General features: G+C 41.6%; 1 protein-coding gene and 1 long non-coding RNA gene across 2 annotated transcripts in view; one reads left to right on the top strand and one right to left on the bottom strand.

Annotated features, from left to right (window-relative positions):
* The first annotated feature begins 1,417 nt into the window (after nt 1-1,417).
* WDR75 (WD repeat domain 75) overlaps nt 1,418-13,866 on the top strand; it is a 16,543-nt gene continuing 4,094 nt past the window's right edge. The window contains exons 1-17 of the mRNA XM_057382993.1: nt 1,418-1,526; nt 1,676-1,805; nt 2,537-2,602; nt 3,162-3,255; nt 3,838-3,962; nt 4,294-4,364; nt 4,868-4,984; nt 5,528-5,616; nt 6,412-6,570; nt 6,870-6,929; nt 7,013-7,128; nt 7,599-7,771; nt 8,551-8,714; nt 10,876-11,059; nt 12,442-12,536; nt 12,941-13,036; nt 13,586-13,755. Coding sequence (XP_057238976.1) covers nt 1,441-1,526; nt 1,676-1,805; nt 2,537-2,602; nt 3,162-3,255; nt 3,838-3,962; nt 4,294-4,364; nt 4,868-4,984; nt 5,528-5,616; nt 6,412-6,570; nt 6,870-6,929; nt 7,013-7,128; nt 7,599-7,771; nt 8,551-8,714; nt 10,876-11,059; nt 12,442-12,536; nt 12,941-13,036; nt 13,586-13,755 — 1,995 coding nt within the window. The 5' untranslated portion in view covers nt 1,418-1,440. The remainder of the gene's footprint in view (nt 1,527-1,675; nt 1,806-2,536; nt 2,603-3,161; nt 3,256-3,837; nt 3,963-4,293; nt 4,365-4,867; nt 4,985-5,527; nt 5,617-6,411; nt 6,571-6,869; nt 6,930-7,012; nt 7,129-7,598; nt 7,772-8,550; nt 8,715-10,875; nt 11,060-12,441; nt 12,537-12,940; nt 13,037-13,585; nt 13,756-13,866) is intronic.
* The window catches only part of LOC130583548 (uncharacterized), an 11,577-nt gene continuing 1,667 nt past the window's right edge, over nt 3,957-13,866 (bottom strand). The window contains exons 2-6 of the long non-coding RNA XR_008966433.1: nt 12,958-13,034; nt 11,444-11,520; nt 6,383-6,553; nt 5,749-5,792; nt 3,957-4,049 (exon numbers count right to left, since the gene is read on the bottom strand). This is a non-coding gene — a long non-coding RNA (uncharacterized LOC130583548). The remainder of the gene's footprint in view (nt 4,050-5,748; nt 5,793-6,382; nt 6,554-11,443; nt 11,521-12,957; nt 13,035-13,866) is intronic.

Below are 13,866 nucleotides of genomic sequence, written 5' to 3'. Positions count from 1 at the left end.
TCTGTGACAGAACTCTGGCTTTACTCAGTGCCTGTGGCTCAGAACTTAGACACAATGTACTGCGCCATACAGAAGGAACACTGCATTGCATCTGCCTTTGGGTTCTAAAATATTCACCAGAATGAGAGAGCTGTAAAACACAACCACAACTAGGCAGAACTTGTAAATTTTGCTCTCAGAAGTGAGTGCGTACACTGTTTAATTGTCAAAGGATCTGAGATTGGCAGGCGGGTTTCTGGGCACATTATGCTCTCTCATACCCATCCCCAGTTCCCTATGACCAAGGTAACCCACAGTGTGTGCTACTCTCTCTGAACAATCCTCAATTAACCTCGAAACTAGAATTGTGTCAGCAGGGAAGAAAAGGACATAACTTGGCTTACAGCAGGATGATCACAACTACCCCCGCCCCGGAGCGCACCTGTCCCTGTTACTGTCTGTGAAGGGGGACTGTTTAAAAAATCAATTACAAGCATACCAGAGATACCTTCAATAGTGTAAACAGTCGCCAAAACTACACAGCTGTGCAAGAACCGCAATTGCTCTTCCAAAGCAACAGAAGGGCCCAGACACCATAAATCACGGCGTATTCCAGACATTCACATTGCTTCTGACAGCGGTTTTCCTCCAAATACGAGAACACGATGTGCTCAGTAACTCAGCAAACCCGCAGCTCGTCCAAGCCGGCGRACAATCCGAAAGTTTACCCATAAGTTTCCTCTATCCAGCCTTTCTTAAACAAGGGACTCAMCGCATTTTTCTCCTCAAACAGGAGYAATTCCAGAGCCACCGAGAARACTCTCTGTTACAGTCCCCTGGCAGCCTGTACCACGCTCTGAGGGACCGGAGTGCTCGGGGGGTGACAGCGGCACAGCCCCTCAGGAGCCGGCACAGAGCCCTGCTCAGAGCTCCCGCTGCCTTTCATCCTGGCCGGGGAGAGGGGAGCTTTCAAACGAAGGACTGAGCGTGGCAGGGGGCACAGAGAGCATCCCCCGGGTAGGGGCAGCACCCCCGCAGGTCCCCACAATCCCCGCGGCTCTAAGAGGCGCTCGGCAGGGGCACTATTGAAGCGCCCTCTACAAACTACCTGACAGGTAGGGGTGTGCTCTGCTCCCAGGCAACCGACGACAGGACAGAGCCAGCAGAGGTTCAGATTGGACATTAATAATTTCTTCACAGGAAGTGTGACTGGAAAGGGCTGCCCAGAGGGGTGGCAGTTACCGTCCCTGGAGGTGTTTAAGGACAGTGTGGACGCGGCCCCGGGTGCCGTGCTCGGGGCGCTGAGGCGGCTCGGGGGCCGTTCCCCACCTGCACCGCCGGGGTGTCTCCGTGAGGGGGCGCGCGCGCAGCCCGCCCGCAGCACGCGCGGCCGGCGGAGCCAATCAGCGCCGGGCGGGGCGGGGCGGGGCGGGGCCGGCGCGCGGGTGGCGGCGGGACAAGATGGTGTCGCCGGGCGCGCTCCGCGTGGTGCGGTGCGGGGGCAGCGCCCTGCGCGGCGCCAGGGCCGTGTTCTCCGCCGACTCCAAGCAAGTGGGGCGGGGGGCCGGGGCTGCCGCGCTCGGGGGGGACTCCTGAGCTCCGAGCGGGGCTCTGCCCGCCGGTGTCCCCGCGGCCTGCGGCTCCCGCGGGGCGCCCGGGCCCCTTGCGCCGGGCTAAGAGCGTTTTTCTCCCTCAGGTACCTGCTGTGCGCCTCGGGGGACTTCGTGAAGGTGTACAGCGTGAGCACCGAGGAGACCCTGCGGCTCATGGGCGGCCACGCCGACCTGGTGACCGGCATCCAGCTCAACCCGCACAACCACATGCAGGTTAGTGGGGCAGAGGCTGCCTGGGGATGTCCCTCACCCTTATGTGGCTCCGCGGGGGCTGTCCCTGAGCTGGCCCGAGTTTGGGGAGGAGTGATTAGGGCATCGTTGAGCTGATGTTTGGCTGAAATCTGACAAGAATGATAGATCTTGTGTCTGTTTCCTACTAACATTTCATGAATGTTAAATGTCATGTGGATTACACTCCTTGAACGGAATGACAACAAAATGGCAATATCGGCAAAATACCCGATTCTTTGGTTGAGAGGGTAAAAGAAGCATGTGAAAAAAAATCAGAAACAATGTAGGTGGTGGTTTGCCCCTCTGTATCTGCTGGTACTGATGCAGATTTGACCTAACCCCTTCAATTTGCCCAGTGGCTCCCTCTGCCCCTAGCCTGCCTTCCCTGTTCTCAATTTGCGTAAGTTTTTTTGGTGTCTGTATATAAACAAGAGTTATTTACCAGGAGGAACTGATCTATCTATTAGCTATGTGAAATTTAATGTAGATGTTCACGTGATGGGCATCTATGCATTCACACTTTGTGACAATGTACATTTCAAACTAGAGTAATAGTGTGGTACTTCCCTTGCACTTCATTTGAAGGCAGCACAGAGCTGGTCTGTRTCCTGTGCTTTTTATGATTCAGTTACCTGGAATCACAGTTGTGATTTTATGTAAAATCTGTGATTTGTTGCTGTGACTTATATATCTGTTTGTTTTTTTTTCTTCAGCTCTATTCTTCCTCTCTTGATGGCACCATTAAGCTGTGGGACTTCATGGATGGGATTCCCATTAAAGTATGTTGAGTTATTCCTGTTGAGAGCATGTCAAAAAGGGGCACAAATGGGTTGCTCTACTGCTAACACAACCTAAAACCCATCTCGTTATGGTAGTTACAGAATGTGTGGTGGTGATAATGATGATGCAGATTCTTTTGGGAAAAAGGTGGGAGATGAATTGACATATTGACTTTGCTACTTGCTGCAGTTTGGAGTCCAGTGTAGTTTTGGGGACTGTGCTGCAGTTTGGGATATGCCAATAGGAATTGATACAATGGCTTGAAAATGTGGGCTGCTTCCTATCCTCTTGCTCACATTTTCTGCTCAGTACTTCCCTCTGAGTGGGCCTTCTGCTTTATATTAGGGGTAAGATATCTTCAGAAGTTTCAGTAAACCTTATGTCTCATATTTTATTAGTACTGTTTTAACATTAGTCCTTGGTAGAATAAAGATRTTTTGTCTTATAATGGAGAATTTTAATTAATCCATGGAGGTTTYTTTAAGCTATGATTTCCTTACTTTAGAAACATACACACAATTGTAGTAACTGTTAACTTCCTTYTCTTTTTTTCTTCAGACTTTCACTGTAGGATCCAAACTTCTGGCACTGTATGCACCTGCCAGTGCTGAGGACTCGGTGTTTGTTGTCATTCCAAAGAAGGGTGAACGAGGTACAGTAGCATCATCCATATCATCTGAGACATTCTCTGTCTGTGCTACTGTCACATCAGTGAGAGGTGTGCTGCAAGAACAGCGTTTAATATGTAAATTGTGAAAATAAGTCTTAACTCCCATGGCAGATGTCTGTTATCCTGCATTTTGTACCTCTTTGTTTGCATTCTGGGACATTTATCATTCCAGTTGTCTAGAGGGCTTATCTTTGCATTTGAAGCATGTACTGCATGGATGGGATCTCATAGATGCAGTAAATCTTTGAGCATTGCTCACCAAGGTACAGGTTATACTACTCAAATTGGGCATGAGTACTTGAGATTATTGTTCCAGCTTGTGCAGTATTAACATAGATAGACTTGTCTTATTCAACAGCATGCCTAGATGTCTTTTTATGGGATTTTGTGTGAAATAAACACGGCTTGACCTTACTCTGTACTATAATATATTGCTACTTCAGAGCAAAAGCAAGGGATATGCATTTTTCTCTTGGTTTCTGCTTACTCTGGCACTGATACCCACTGTCTGGTCCTCATTCTTCAGTACTACGTTGGTTTCAAACAGAATTTTTCTTTGGTCAGATACATTCCAACTGGTCTCAGTTAAGCTGGCAAAAGGAGCAGGCCAAGATCTGGAAGCCAAGGAGCTGTCAGTGGTTCTGGATGGCGTGGGTGCATCAATGAAGCACATTGCATTTGGAAGAGAAGTACGTTCACCTTTGGGCTTTTTTCCTCTCTGTCATGTTGGTTGGTTGGGTTCTTTTCCTCTCAGATGGACTCTATGCAGTTCATGCCTTTATACAAGCACAGCAGTAGTGAAACAAAATTGGAAGTATGTTAATCACTGTAAGAGTTACGCTGTGTTTTATATTACAAAAAACAAAAACCATTTGATACTTGTAACAGGAAAGTATTTACTTAACATCAGTATAAATACGTAACATCAGTTGTCTCCGATGTTAAGTGCTTTGTAGTGAAATGTGCTTTATTTTTTCTTGTGTGAAGATATAATCTGCATGTCCTTAATGTCTTTACCAGGGTGAATATGTGGTATCGGTGAAAGATGTTAACCTCCAAGTKTATTTTTTTAAACGGAAACTGTTGAACAGGTAAGAATGAGAATGAAAATGTCAGGTTTGATAGATCCTAAATGTTTATTAACTGSTGATGTATGCACACATGATCTCATATTTGGTTTTCTGCTGGAGGGGATGTAGTCACGGTGTAAAAAGTTTTCTGTAGAAGTGAAGACTGAGTAGATCAGTGGCAGTGGTACCTTGCTTCTGCAGCTCAGAAATGTGTTTTTTTCCAGTAAAATACTTAGGTTGATGCTGAACTGAAACAAATGACATCGTTTGGGCAGGGCCCAGGCAGCAGGAGGAAAGGAGGACAAAAAGAAAGAAGGAGAGGGAGAAAGAGGAGCAAAGTATCAAAGAAATCAAGGGAAAAATAAGTCAGTCACTATTTTTGGAGAGTGTGTGTAACCATAACAGCTTGGAGATGTTTGTTAACCAGGATTATTTTTTGTGTGCACTAGYGGATACTTTTGAAGATTTGTTGTAAGAAACCAACCCAAATTGTATAATTAAAGTTACTTTCTTATCTCTCTAAGGTTTTCTTTAAGTACATTGAAGACAAAAGGAGGAGACAATAATTTCAGTTGCGTTGTGTGCCATCCCACAGAGGATTGCATTGCAACTGGCCATGCTGATGGAAAGATTCGCCTCTGGTATGTRCATTTTGGTTAACTGTGTATCCCATAAACTCCCCAGACTGTAGGAATTAAGTCAAACATGAGCAAAGCAAAATCTGCTTTGTCCTTAGCATTGCCATTTTCAGAAATCAGAATGAGAAATGAACCTGTAGTGCTGACAGTGAGTGTAATGTCAAGTGGAAAAAAAAAATGTATGTTATGCTCCATGGGTCTAAATTTAGGTGTAAAAGAGAATGCAGGGGAAGCTGAATAACTCTTTATGGGCAGGTAGAGTCCTAAGGAGAGAGCACACCAGTGGAGCTGCATGATTCAAAACATTACCTGGCTAAGTTGCTTCCAGGACTGAGTTGCTCACTACGTCCAAGGTGTGAGGTGTGACCAGGAGGATTCTGCAAACCTGTAGAGTGGTTCCTTCTCTCTTCCATCACTTAAGCACAGGATAAACTAGGGTAGAAGTTAGAGAACAAGATGATATAATTGATTCAATTCAATATTTCTTTTTGTTTGCTCTGTTGTTGATGTTGTGAGTAAAGAAGTGATCTGTTCCCCTCCATGCAGGAGGAATTTTCACCACAGGAAAGAGTACACATATTCCACACTGCACTGGCATCATGATATTGTCATGGATCTGGCTTTTTCTATGGAGGGTGAGTGAAAAAAAATAAAAACCAAAGCAAAGCAATAAAAAAAACCAAACTAAACCTCCATCAAACAAAAAAAACCCCTCTCAAATTTCAAGGCTTTTAAGAGGGAAGAAGCAACAGAAATTGAAAGCTTACTAATAAGTTCAACTTTTGGAGTTTTAAGTATGTCCAGGAAGGATCTGAAATAAAAGTGAAATCTTTTTTGATATCTTGAAATAAAAGTGAAATCTTTTTTGATATCTTTTAATGGGCATTCATAATGTCAAATATCTGCCTTCTGTGGTAAAACAAAATCTAACCCCTCCTCTCACTTCTCCCCCACCTCCACTCTCCCTCCCCTCTCTTTCATCAGTAATACGGATGAGTTCTTGCCAGTTTTACTGGAATTCAAATAAAATAAACCTGTCTAAGGTCAAACCTGCTGTCAGAAATACTGCATTTTATCTGAATTGTGTGATCTGAGGTACTTTCCTTAAAATATTTCTTACTGCAAAGTACTTCTCAAAGGAAAACAACAATTTAGCCATATGCTAACACAAATAGGAAGGAAAGTGATGGATCTACTACTCCCAAAGCATAGTTTAAATTTCACTGTAGACACAAGTTCCTGCTACAATCCAAGTTTCTCTAACAGTTTAACAGGAGATAATGAGAAACATATTTATGTGTGTTGCTTGCTTATGTCAGTTTAAAAACTTTTGAGAAACTCACATCTCTCTGATTGTAAAGACATAGGCTGTTGATTTTAGTTTTTTTTTTTAAACAAAACTTTTTAACTGTATTTTGTTGCTGGAAAAGGAACCAGGTTGCTGAGTGGTGGAGTKGAATCTGTTCTAGTCCAGTGGCACAATGAATCTTCATGTCAGAAGGATTTCCTGCCTCGTTTGGGGTCTCCTATCGAGTACATCTCCATGTCCTCTGATGGCGCGCTCTGCTGCACCTTGCACACAGACAACAGTAAGCCAAAACAAGCCATGTCTCACTTCAATGGAAATGCAAATCTCTGTGAACTKTATYTTGTTGATTTTGGATGAATTAACTRCATAAAATTTCACTAGTGATCTGAAAAAAAATGTTTTTTGAAGTGAAATTTTGCTCTTTGGTCAGTTCTGTGAATTTGCTGGTGACTGCTGTACTTGGCTTTTCACTWTAGTGTCCTAAACTGAGAAAAGATACATTTACAGTACAGATGGTTACAGTGTTTCCTATCATAAGATTTGTGCCTTCTACAAGACTTTGTCTGCTTGTTCTTTCAGGAATTACAATAATCAACAGCAACCTAAGATTTTCCAGAAGTATTCAAGGGCTCATAAAAAGTAAGTGCAATAAAATTTATCTTCCACYTAAAGGATGTCATTTGACAGCTTTTGGTCATTTGTCACCTGATTTTTGTTTCCAGGTAGGGATGTCAAGACAGGCYTAGTGGTTGATCCTAGAACCAAAGCTTTGGTCCTGAATGGAGAGCCAGGCCACTTGCAGTTCTATTCCCTCCAGAGTGACCAGCAGTTGTTCAGTGTAAGTTGGATGGGCTTGTACCAAAACTTGAATTACTCAGTCAAGTAAGACTGCATCCAAATTTATTTGAAGACTTAATATGGCAAACATGAAAAAGGGTTGCAGTTGTTCCACAAGGCTGGGTTCCAGGCTGAGATGTTCTTGGCTTTGTTCTCAAACTTCTTAAGCAAATACGGATATTGATAGATGAAAAACGTATTTCAAAACAGTGTGCTACTCCTGTTAAATGTCAAAAATTTCTATGTAATACCTTCAAATTCTTTTTTATTCTTTACTGCAGATAGCATCATTGTGGAATGCACATGCCCTAATCATGCTTTCCTCACATGCCAGGAACTGTTTTATGGCACGGCCCAGTCAGGTCTAACTGGAGCCTTTGGAACATCCTCTCCATGATTTTATGAGCGGTATCTCTTACAGCTACACTGGAATTCTAAAATGCCCTTCCCTCTTGTGGCCTTGCCTTGCAGCTGGACATTGTGCAGCGCCAGTACATCCACCAGGCAGGTCTGAAGCAGTCAGACCTGGTGAAGGTGGCGTTCAGCGCACGGGGCACCTGGCTGGCCACSGTGGAAGAGAGTGAGGAAGTAACTGACCCCGAGTTACAGCTGAAGCTGTGGTTCTACAATGAAGAAACACAAAGGTGATGATAATAGAGCTGGCTTTCCAGGTGTCAGAGTCACACAGATCTCTGCATAGATGTTGCCATGTGAAGGCAGAGCTTTTCCAGATCTAGGCAGTTCACTGTGCACGCTGCAAACATCTGCACAGCACACCAAGTTGCACTAAATACACATAGGAAATAATTGCTCTGGATCTGTTTTACTTGSAGTAATCAGACAGGCTGTTGTAACCATGGGACGTAAATTCACATATTTCCTTGGTATTAAAAATCATGGACCTGACARAATGGTTCTGTAGCTTGTTCAGTTTACCCACCTCTGTGTAATTCATGATTAATTTGATTAGTGCTTCTCCAGAAGGTACAGAAAATTATAATTTTATTGTTGATCTTTCTCTTGAGCTAGTACATGTCTCTGGTTAATATCCTTTCCCTAATTTTCCTATTAAAAATTACAATTTGACTACAAATTGTTATTTTTTAAAGAAGAAACAAGGCAAAAGAAAGCTGCTGCACAGATCAACTATGTAACTGATTTAAGTACTAGAAAGACTGCTCAGAGTTCAGGCTCAGCRTTTGAGAGATGCTTGCCTTGTGGTGACCCTTTCTTGGTACTGGTCTGCTGTGTGGAAGCCATTAGAGAAACCTGATCAATKAATGCAATATCATTTAGCTGTCTTTAATTAGACAGAACTTTCTKTGATTTCTCTTCTGCCTGCCCCTTCCACAATCAGCTTAAATTGAAGTCTTTCCYRAGTTCCATATGAAGTARAATGGCAAGCTTCTGTTTTTTCCTMTAGCTTTAAGCTGAATACCAGAATAAACTCACCCCATGACAACCACATCACAGACATGTGCTTTCGTGACATGAATGAACTGGAAGAGGATTCTCTGATACTGGTAACAACTGGCAGAGACTGYGTGTTTAAAGTCTGGGTGATGGTAGAAGACACTGATCCAGAAGGTAAGCACACTCAAAACTTGATCTTACTTGCACCTTGTGACATAGAACCATAAGAATATCCTGAGCTGGAAAKGACCTACAATGATATTTGAAGTSSTGTTGTAGAAATTAAGACCCTACTTTTATTTGCTCAGTCCTGTGCATTGATCTGCTTCTGCTGCTGCATGAGGTATTGTGTTCTTCTGAGCATCCTTTGATGGAGTTCTGTTGTAGTTCTAGAGTATTACAGATTGATATGGAGCTTTCTGAAATAGCATAGATCTTGCTGAGCCTGCTGCAGAAGGGAATGGCAGTATGTGCTGATTGTTTTAAGAATTGTTTGTGGTAATGATTTGTCCATACTGAGAAAATGGTTTTTTGTCATTCYTCTGGGTATGCCTTTTGTTTGAGACTTCTGCTCAAGAGAGCAGGATGCAGAAATGTGTTATTCTTGGTGTAAAATAATAGTACTTTTGCCATTCTAGAGCTCCATCACTTGAGAGTCCGTTTTTTGAACATTCTTCCTTTCCATTAGATATTTGGACATGATAGAATGTCCAAATATTTAGGATCCACTTGTGAGATATTTGGAGTAACCAAATTTCATCTCTTGAAAGGCATGYGATAACTTCTTTCAAACAACCATCTATGTGTATTGATTGTTCTGTATGCTGTTAGATGTGAAATACAAATKATTTCCCACCTATTAATTTACTTAAATGTTATTACAGTGTCAGGCATASTTAAGTGAACTGGAATTTTCCTGCCACTTGGATGTGTTGTCATGTCATGTTCCCAAATAGCTGTGGTAGTGGTYCTGCTGAACTGCTTGCAGTTTGGTAATGTGTTTGTCTTTCCATGGCATGTGAGAACATGTTCAGAAGTACTTTTGAGCTGCTAGGGTTTCCATTTGGCAAACTTTGCCAAACTGACTTTCTCTTTCCAAGCTCTTTGCTCCTCAACAGTGACTACTGATGAGAAGAAAGACAAAAGCTTGTGTTTACTGTGGTAATAGTAACCCCCTCTGAAAGAGGTACTGAAAGACTGTTTGGCTTGGCTTTTTTTCATAAATTATTCTGAGCCTAAATTATATCTTAACTTAATGAGTAGCTAGATATTTTGATCTTGAGTATAGTTTCAGTTGGGAATGAAACCTGATTTTTTTCTTTCTACAAAACAATTTGTATTTGCCAACTGGCCTCATCAGGGTGTTTGTTTTTTAAGTGACTACAGGTTTCTGTTTCATGGCACATGTGAAAGTACAAATGAGTGCTGGCGGTGGTGTGTATGCCCAGTAGGGCAGAGTAGGAATGCTCAGGTAGAAAGGCTTGACATGCTTTAGCTTCTCTGCAGCAAATCCTAGTTAAGCAGTGAGTTCCTCAGCTGAGTACACTCTGGCCTGTGTTAGTTGCAGCACTGTGCCCCTAGATGGTGCCATGCAGTTGGACATTCTCAATTGTTTCTGGCTTTTTTTTTTTCCTATAGGCAGGTCTTTTAATCATCAACTTGTAGTCATTATATAAAGGATATGTTAGCATAGGGTGAACTTATCTTCCTTTCTTTCCTCATTCTACTCATATGTTTCAAAAGCATGCTGTATGAATTATTTTATACTGGGAAATGTATGTCAGTGTGGTAAGTACATCACTTTGCTCTGGTTTATTTTTTGGTAATTGTCAACAATGGGAAAGGTGTCCCAACAGAATGCACTGGCTGATGAACCAACATAAGGAAGCATGYTGGTGGGTCACTTGGTGATCCTCAAATCTTCTGTAAATGAACCATCAGCTTTGCTGTACTCAAATGCAACCTTATGTTCAGATTTTGAGTAATGTTGATGTTTTTGCTAGAGTTTAAAAAGAACATCGCTTCAGAATAATAATTATCACATCTATTTGAGTATCTTTTTTATCTGCCTATTTGAGAACATAGTTAATAGAGTGGGCAAACTAAACATGAATATTGTACCATGTCAGTCTCAGGGTTCACTGTTCAAATGCAAAACTGAGGACAAATGAACTCCCAGCTGTTTCTCATACTAGAACAGGGCAGATTCCCTGTACTCTTCAAAAATTGTGGAAGAAAACTGCCTTGCTCTTGAGCCTATTTTGCAGCAATAATACTTGAATTCTTCTTTCTTAATGTATAGACTTGAATTAACTGACTTGTAAATTCAATGCAGCACAGCAAAGTGTGAGCTGGAGCTGTGACTTCGTAGGCAGCTACCACAACTACCAAGCTACAAAYTGCTGCTTCTCAGAAGATGGCTCTTTGCTTGCTGTTAGCTTTGAAGAAACTGTCACTGTGTGGGATTCACTTACTTGGGATCTTAAGTGTACCTTTTGCCATCCACCTGGAAATATAAGGTATGTTTTTCATAGCAGTCCAAGACCTTTTATTTGTTCAGATAAACATTGAATTTAACAGTCTTAAATTCACATATAGAARATACTAAAATGGCTTTTAAGTGGTTGGTTTAAAATCCTGTTAAAAATAAGCTGAAGCGTTGCAGTTCCTTCTTACTTGTTTATATATCCTGTACCTTGCATATTTAAATCTGTATCATGGGGCACACAGTAGTGTTGATAGCCCTTCTCTTTTTCCCCATTAATGTAGGGATGAATCAAAGTATYGGAAAAGTATAAATACAATTAGTTGGTTCTTTATTCACGTATGCATACATACAAATAGAAATTACATCAATAAACTACATAGGCATATTGACCTTATCTGTATTAAGAAATACATACCTTGATCCTCTCTGTTGGAAAGCTCCTGTTTTTCTGGCAGCCTTGCCAGCTGCATCCCAGCAATATTCCATTGTGTGCTGTCATGATAAAAGACATCACCATTGCATGGTCACAATGTTGTAAAGACTCTTAACACAAAGAATCATAGCAGCACATAGAGATTTCTCCCTTCTACCTTTTGTGTGTATGTTTGCAAGTTTTTCTTCTGTGTGATGAAGTCTGTTTTATACTGATCCTCTAAAATTAGAAATTGGGAAGTGGKGTTAATGAAACTGGTTAATGTTCCTCCTGCAGGAACATTGCAGGAGGTACATGAGCCACCAGCTTGGTGCAGTGGCAAGTTTTCCCAGGCCAGCTGCCTCCTCTAATAGCCTTTACTATTTGCTATATCAAAAGGAAATCAATTACTGTAGGAAGGTATTAAATKACTGTATTAGTTGCATAACTTCAAAGGGCTGTGCTTGAATATACAAAGGGCTATGCTTGAATATACTGTCATTAGCTTTTTTTGAAAATCTTTTATGATTAGAAGTCTTAAGGTTGAAACTGAGAAATTAAAATAAGTGAAAACAAATCACACACTTAATTCAATTGGAGCAGCCTATAGTAACTTTTTTTTAACTATTCCTCTCTTTCTGGTTTTTAAACAATAGTACGGCTTCTCTAAATATGGAAGTTGTTTTTCAATCCCAATGTGAACTCTCATATATAYGGGTTTGTAATTTATTTAAGATCTTGAAATCCCTCCATCCTTTTGGAATGCTGTAGAAACATGTAATCCTTACATATTTACACATACTTTTAAATCTTCCAGTCCCATCTCATGTTTGTGTGRGAAGTCTCTTGCCATTGGAGCTGAATGCAAAAAGTAATGTCCTGTTTTAGGTATCAGAACTGAATCTTAATGTTATTTTGTGATTTGTGAATCCTTGCTGCCCAGAGAAGCAAGGATGAACTCTGAAGGTCACTAACTTGTTTTGATTTTTTTACTTCTGTAGGAACATCTGCTTTGGGAGACAAACATGTTCCAAGTACCTTATTGGTGCCACTGACTATGGCTTTCTGTGTTGCTGGAACCTGCTCACTTGTGCATGTAAGATCAGCTTGAATGTGTGCCAGAGTAATTTAATACTTGAAATTAAATTAATAATTCTAGTGTGATTCAAGATTGATACACTATATAATGCCCTGTAAAAATGGGATGATTCTCATACTTAATCAGGATAGTACCCTGTCCCATGTACATGTGCTTGGTGTGCGTGTGCAGAATAAATCCTAAGTTAGATGGATGATAAMCCAGTAATAGGTAGTATTTCTTACACTTGTGTAGAAGTTGGTAGCATTTGTGTGTTTTTATTCACCAGGGAGTGAGTGAAGCTGCCTGTTTCAGCAGCTGAGGCCCTGTGTTTTGTTTGTTTGACCTTTGTTTGGCCAAGTAGTGGGGTAGAACTGACTGGCTCCTTTTCACCTCTGGCTCTTGCTGTGCTTGCTTTCCAGTGGAGTGGAGTGCTCACCTCAACGTTGTAGTTCTGCAACCTGATCCCCTTTCTGAACATATTGCTGCGGTCTCATGGCTCTCCAAAGAGTCCAGCTGTAAGTACAAAGCCTTTTTTGACAAGTCATGATCAGCAGAATTTAAAACTGGAGAAGCACAATTTCTAGAAAAGGTTTTCTTAGAATTCAGACCATGAAAGCTACAAGATGGACATGAGTGTGTGCTTGCATCTGTGGAAACTGAGCCATGTMTGACAACAGTCAAAGCATGTTATGTTCTCTTCCAGCAGTTAGTTTCTGGTACAGGATGTAGCTCAGGATTAACCATGCTCTCTGGGTGAGAGTCTCAAATGTTCTTGACCCTCTCCTGTAAATTGAGAACTGTGCAGTTATGTTTTTAGAGCTCTGACTTTAAATTGAGAGAACTCTTCCTACAGAAATGTTAATTTCCAAGTATATTCTCTGGACTGGAGTACTGTGAAAGGTACCTCATATTATGCAATAAAATTATCCAGTTATATTCCTGCAAAATAGTGCTTGGAGGCAATCCTGTCCAGCCCCGAGTGGCTGTGATACACAGGGCTTTGACAGCTGGCCAGRAGGGTAAGAATGTCCTTTTTCAAAAAGAAGATATTCTTTGTTTTGCAGTGTTTGTGTTTAAACCAAATGAGCCACGGCCAATCTACATCCAGAGAAACCTTTGTAAAGAAAAGATCCTGCTTGCTGCCTTTGTTCCAAGAGATGAACCTGAAATTATAAGTTCAGAAAAATACTATTGGCTAAGAAGATCCCAACTATTTTTTCTTACGGATACACAAGTAAGGAATTGTAATTGGCTGGTGGTTCCTGGGGAAAAGCTATTTTCTTAAGSATGGATTGATACAAATTCAGAGTTCTGCTTATGAGCATGGGAGTTTCTTTTTGTGATT

This window comes from Malurus melanocephalus, unplaced genomic scaffold (assembly GCF_030028575.1).
Source record: "Malurus melanocephalus ecotype Western Australia unplaced genomic scaffold, MMel_1.1 scaffold_598, whole genome shotgun sequence".
Lineage (NCBI taxonomy): Eukaryota > Metazoa > Chordata > Aves > Passeriformes > Maluridae > Malurus > Malurus melanocephalus.
Note: the sequence above shows the minus strand (reverse complement) of the source record. Positions and strands in the feature narration are given on the sequence as shown.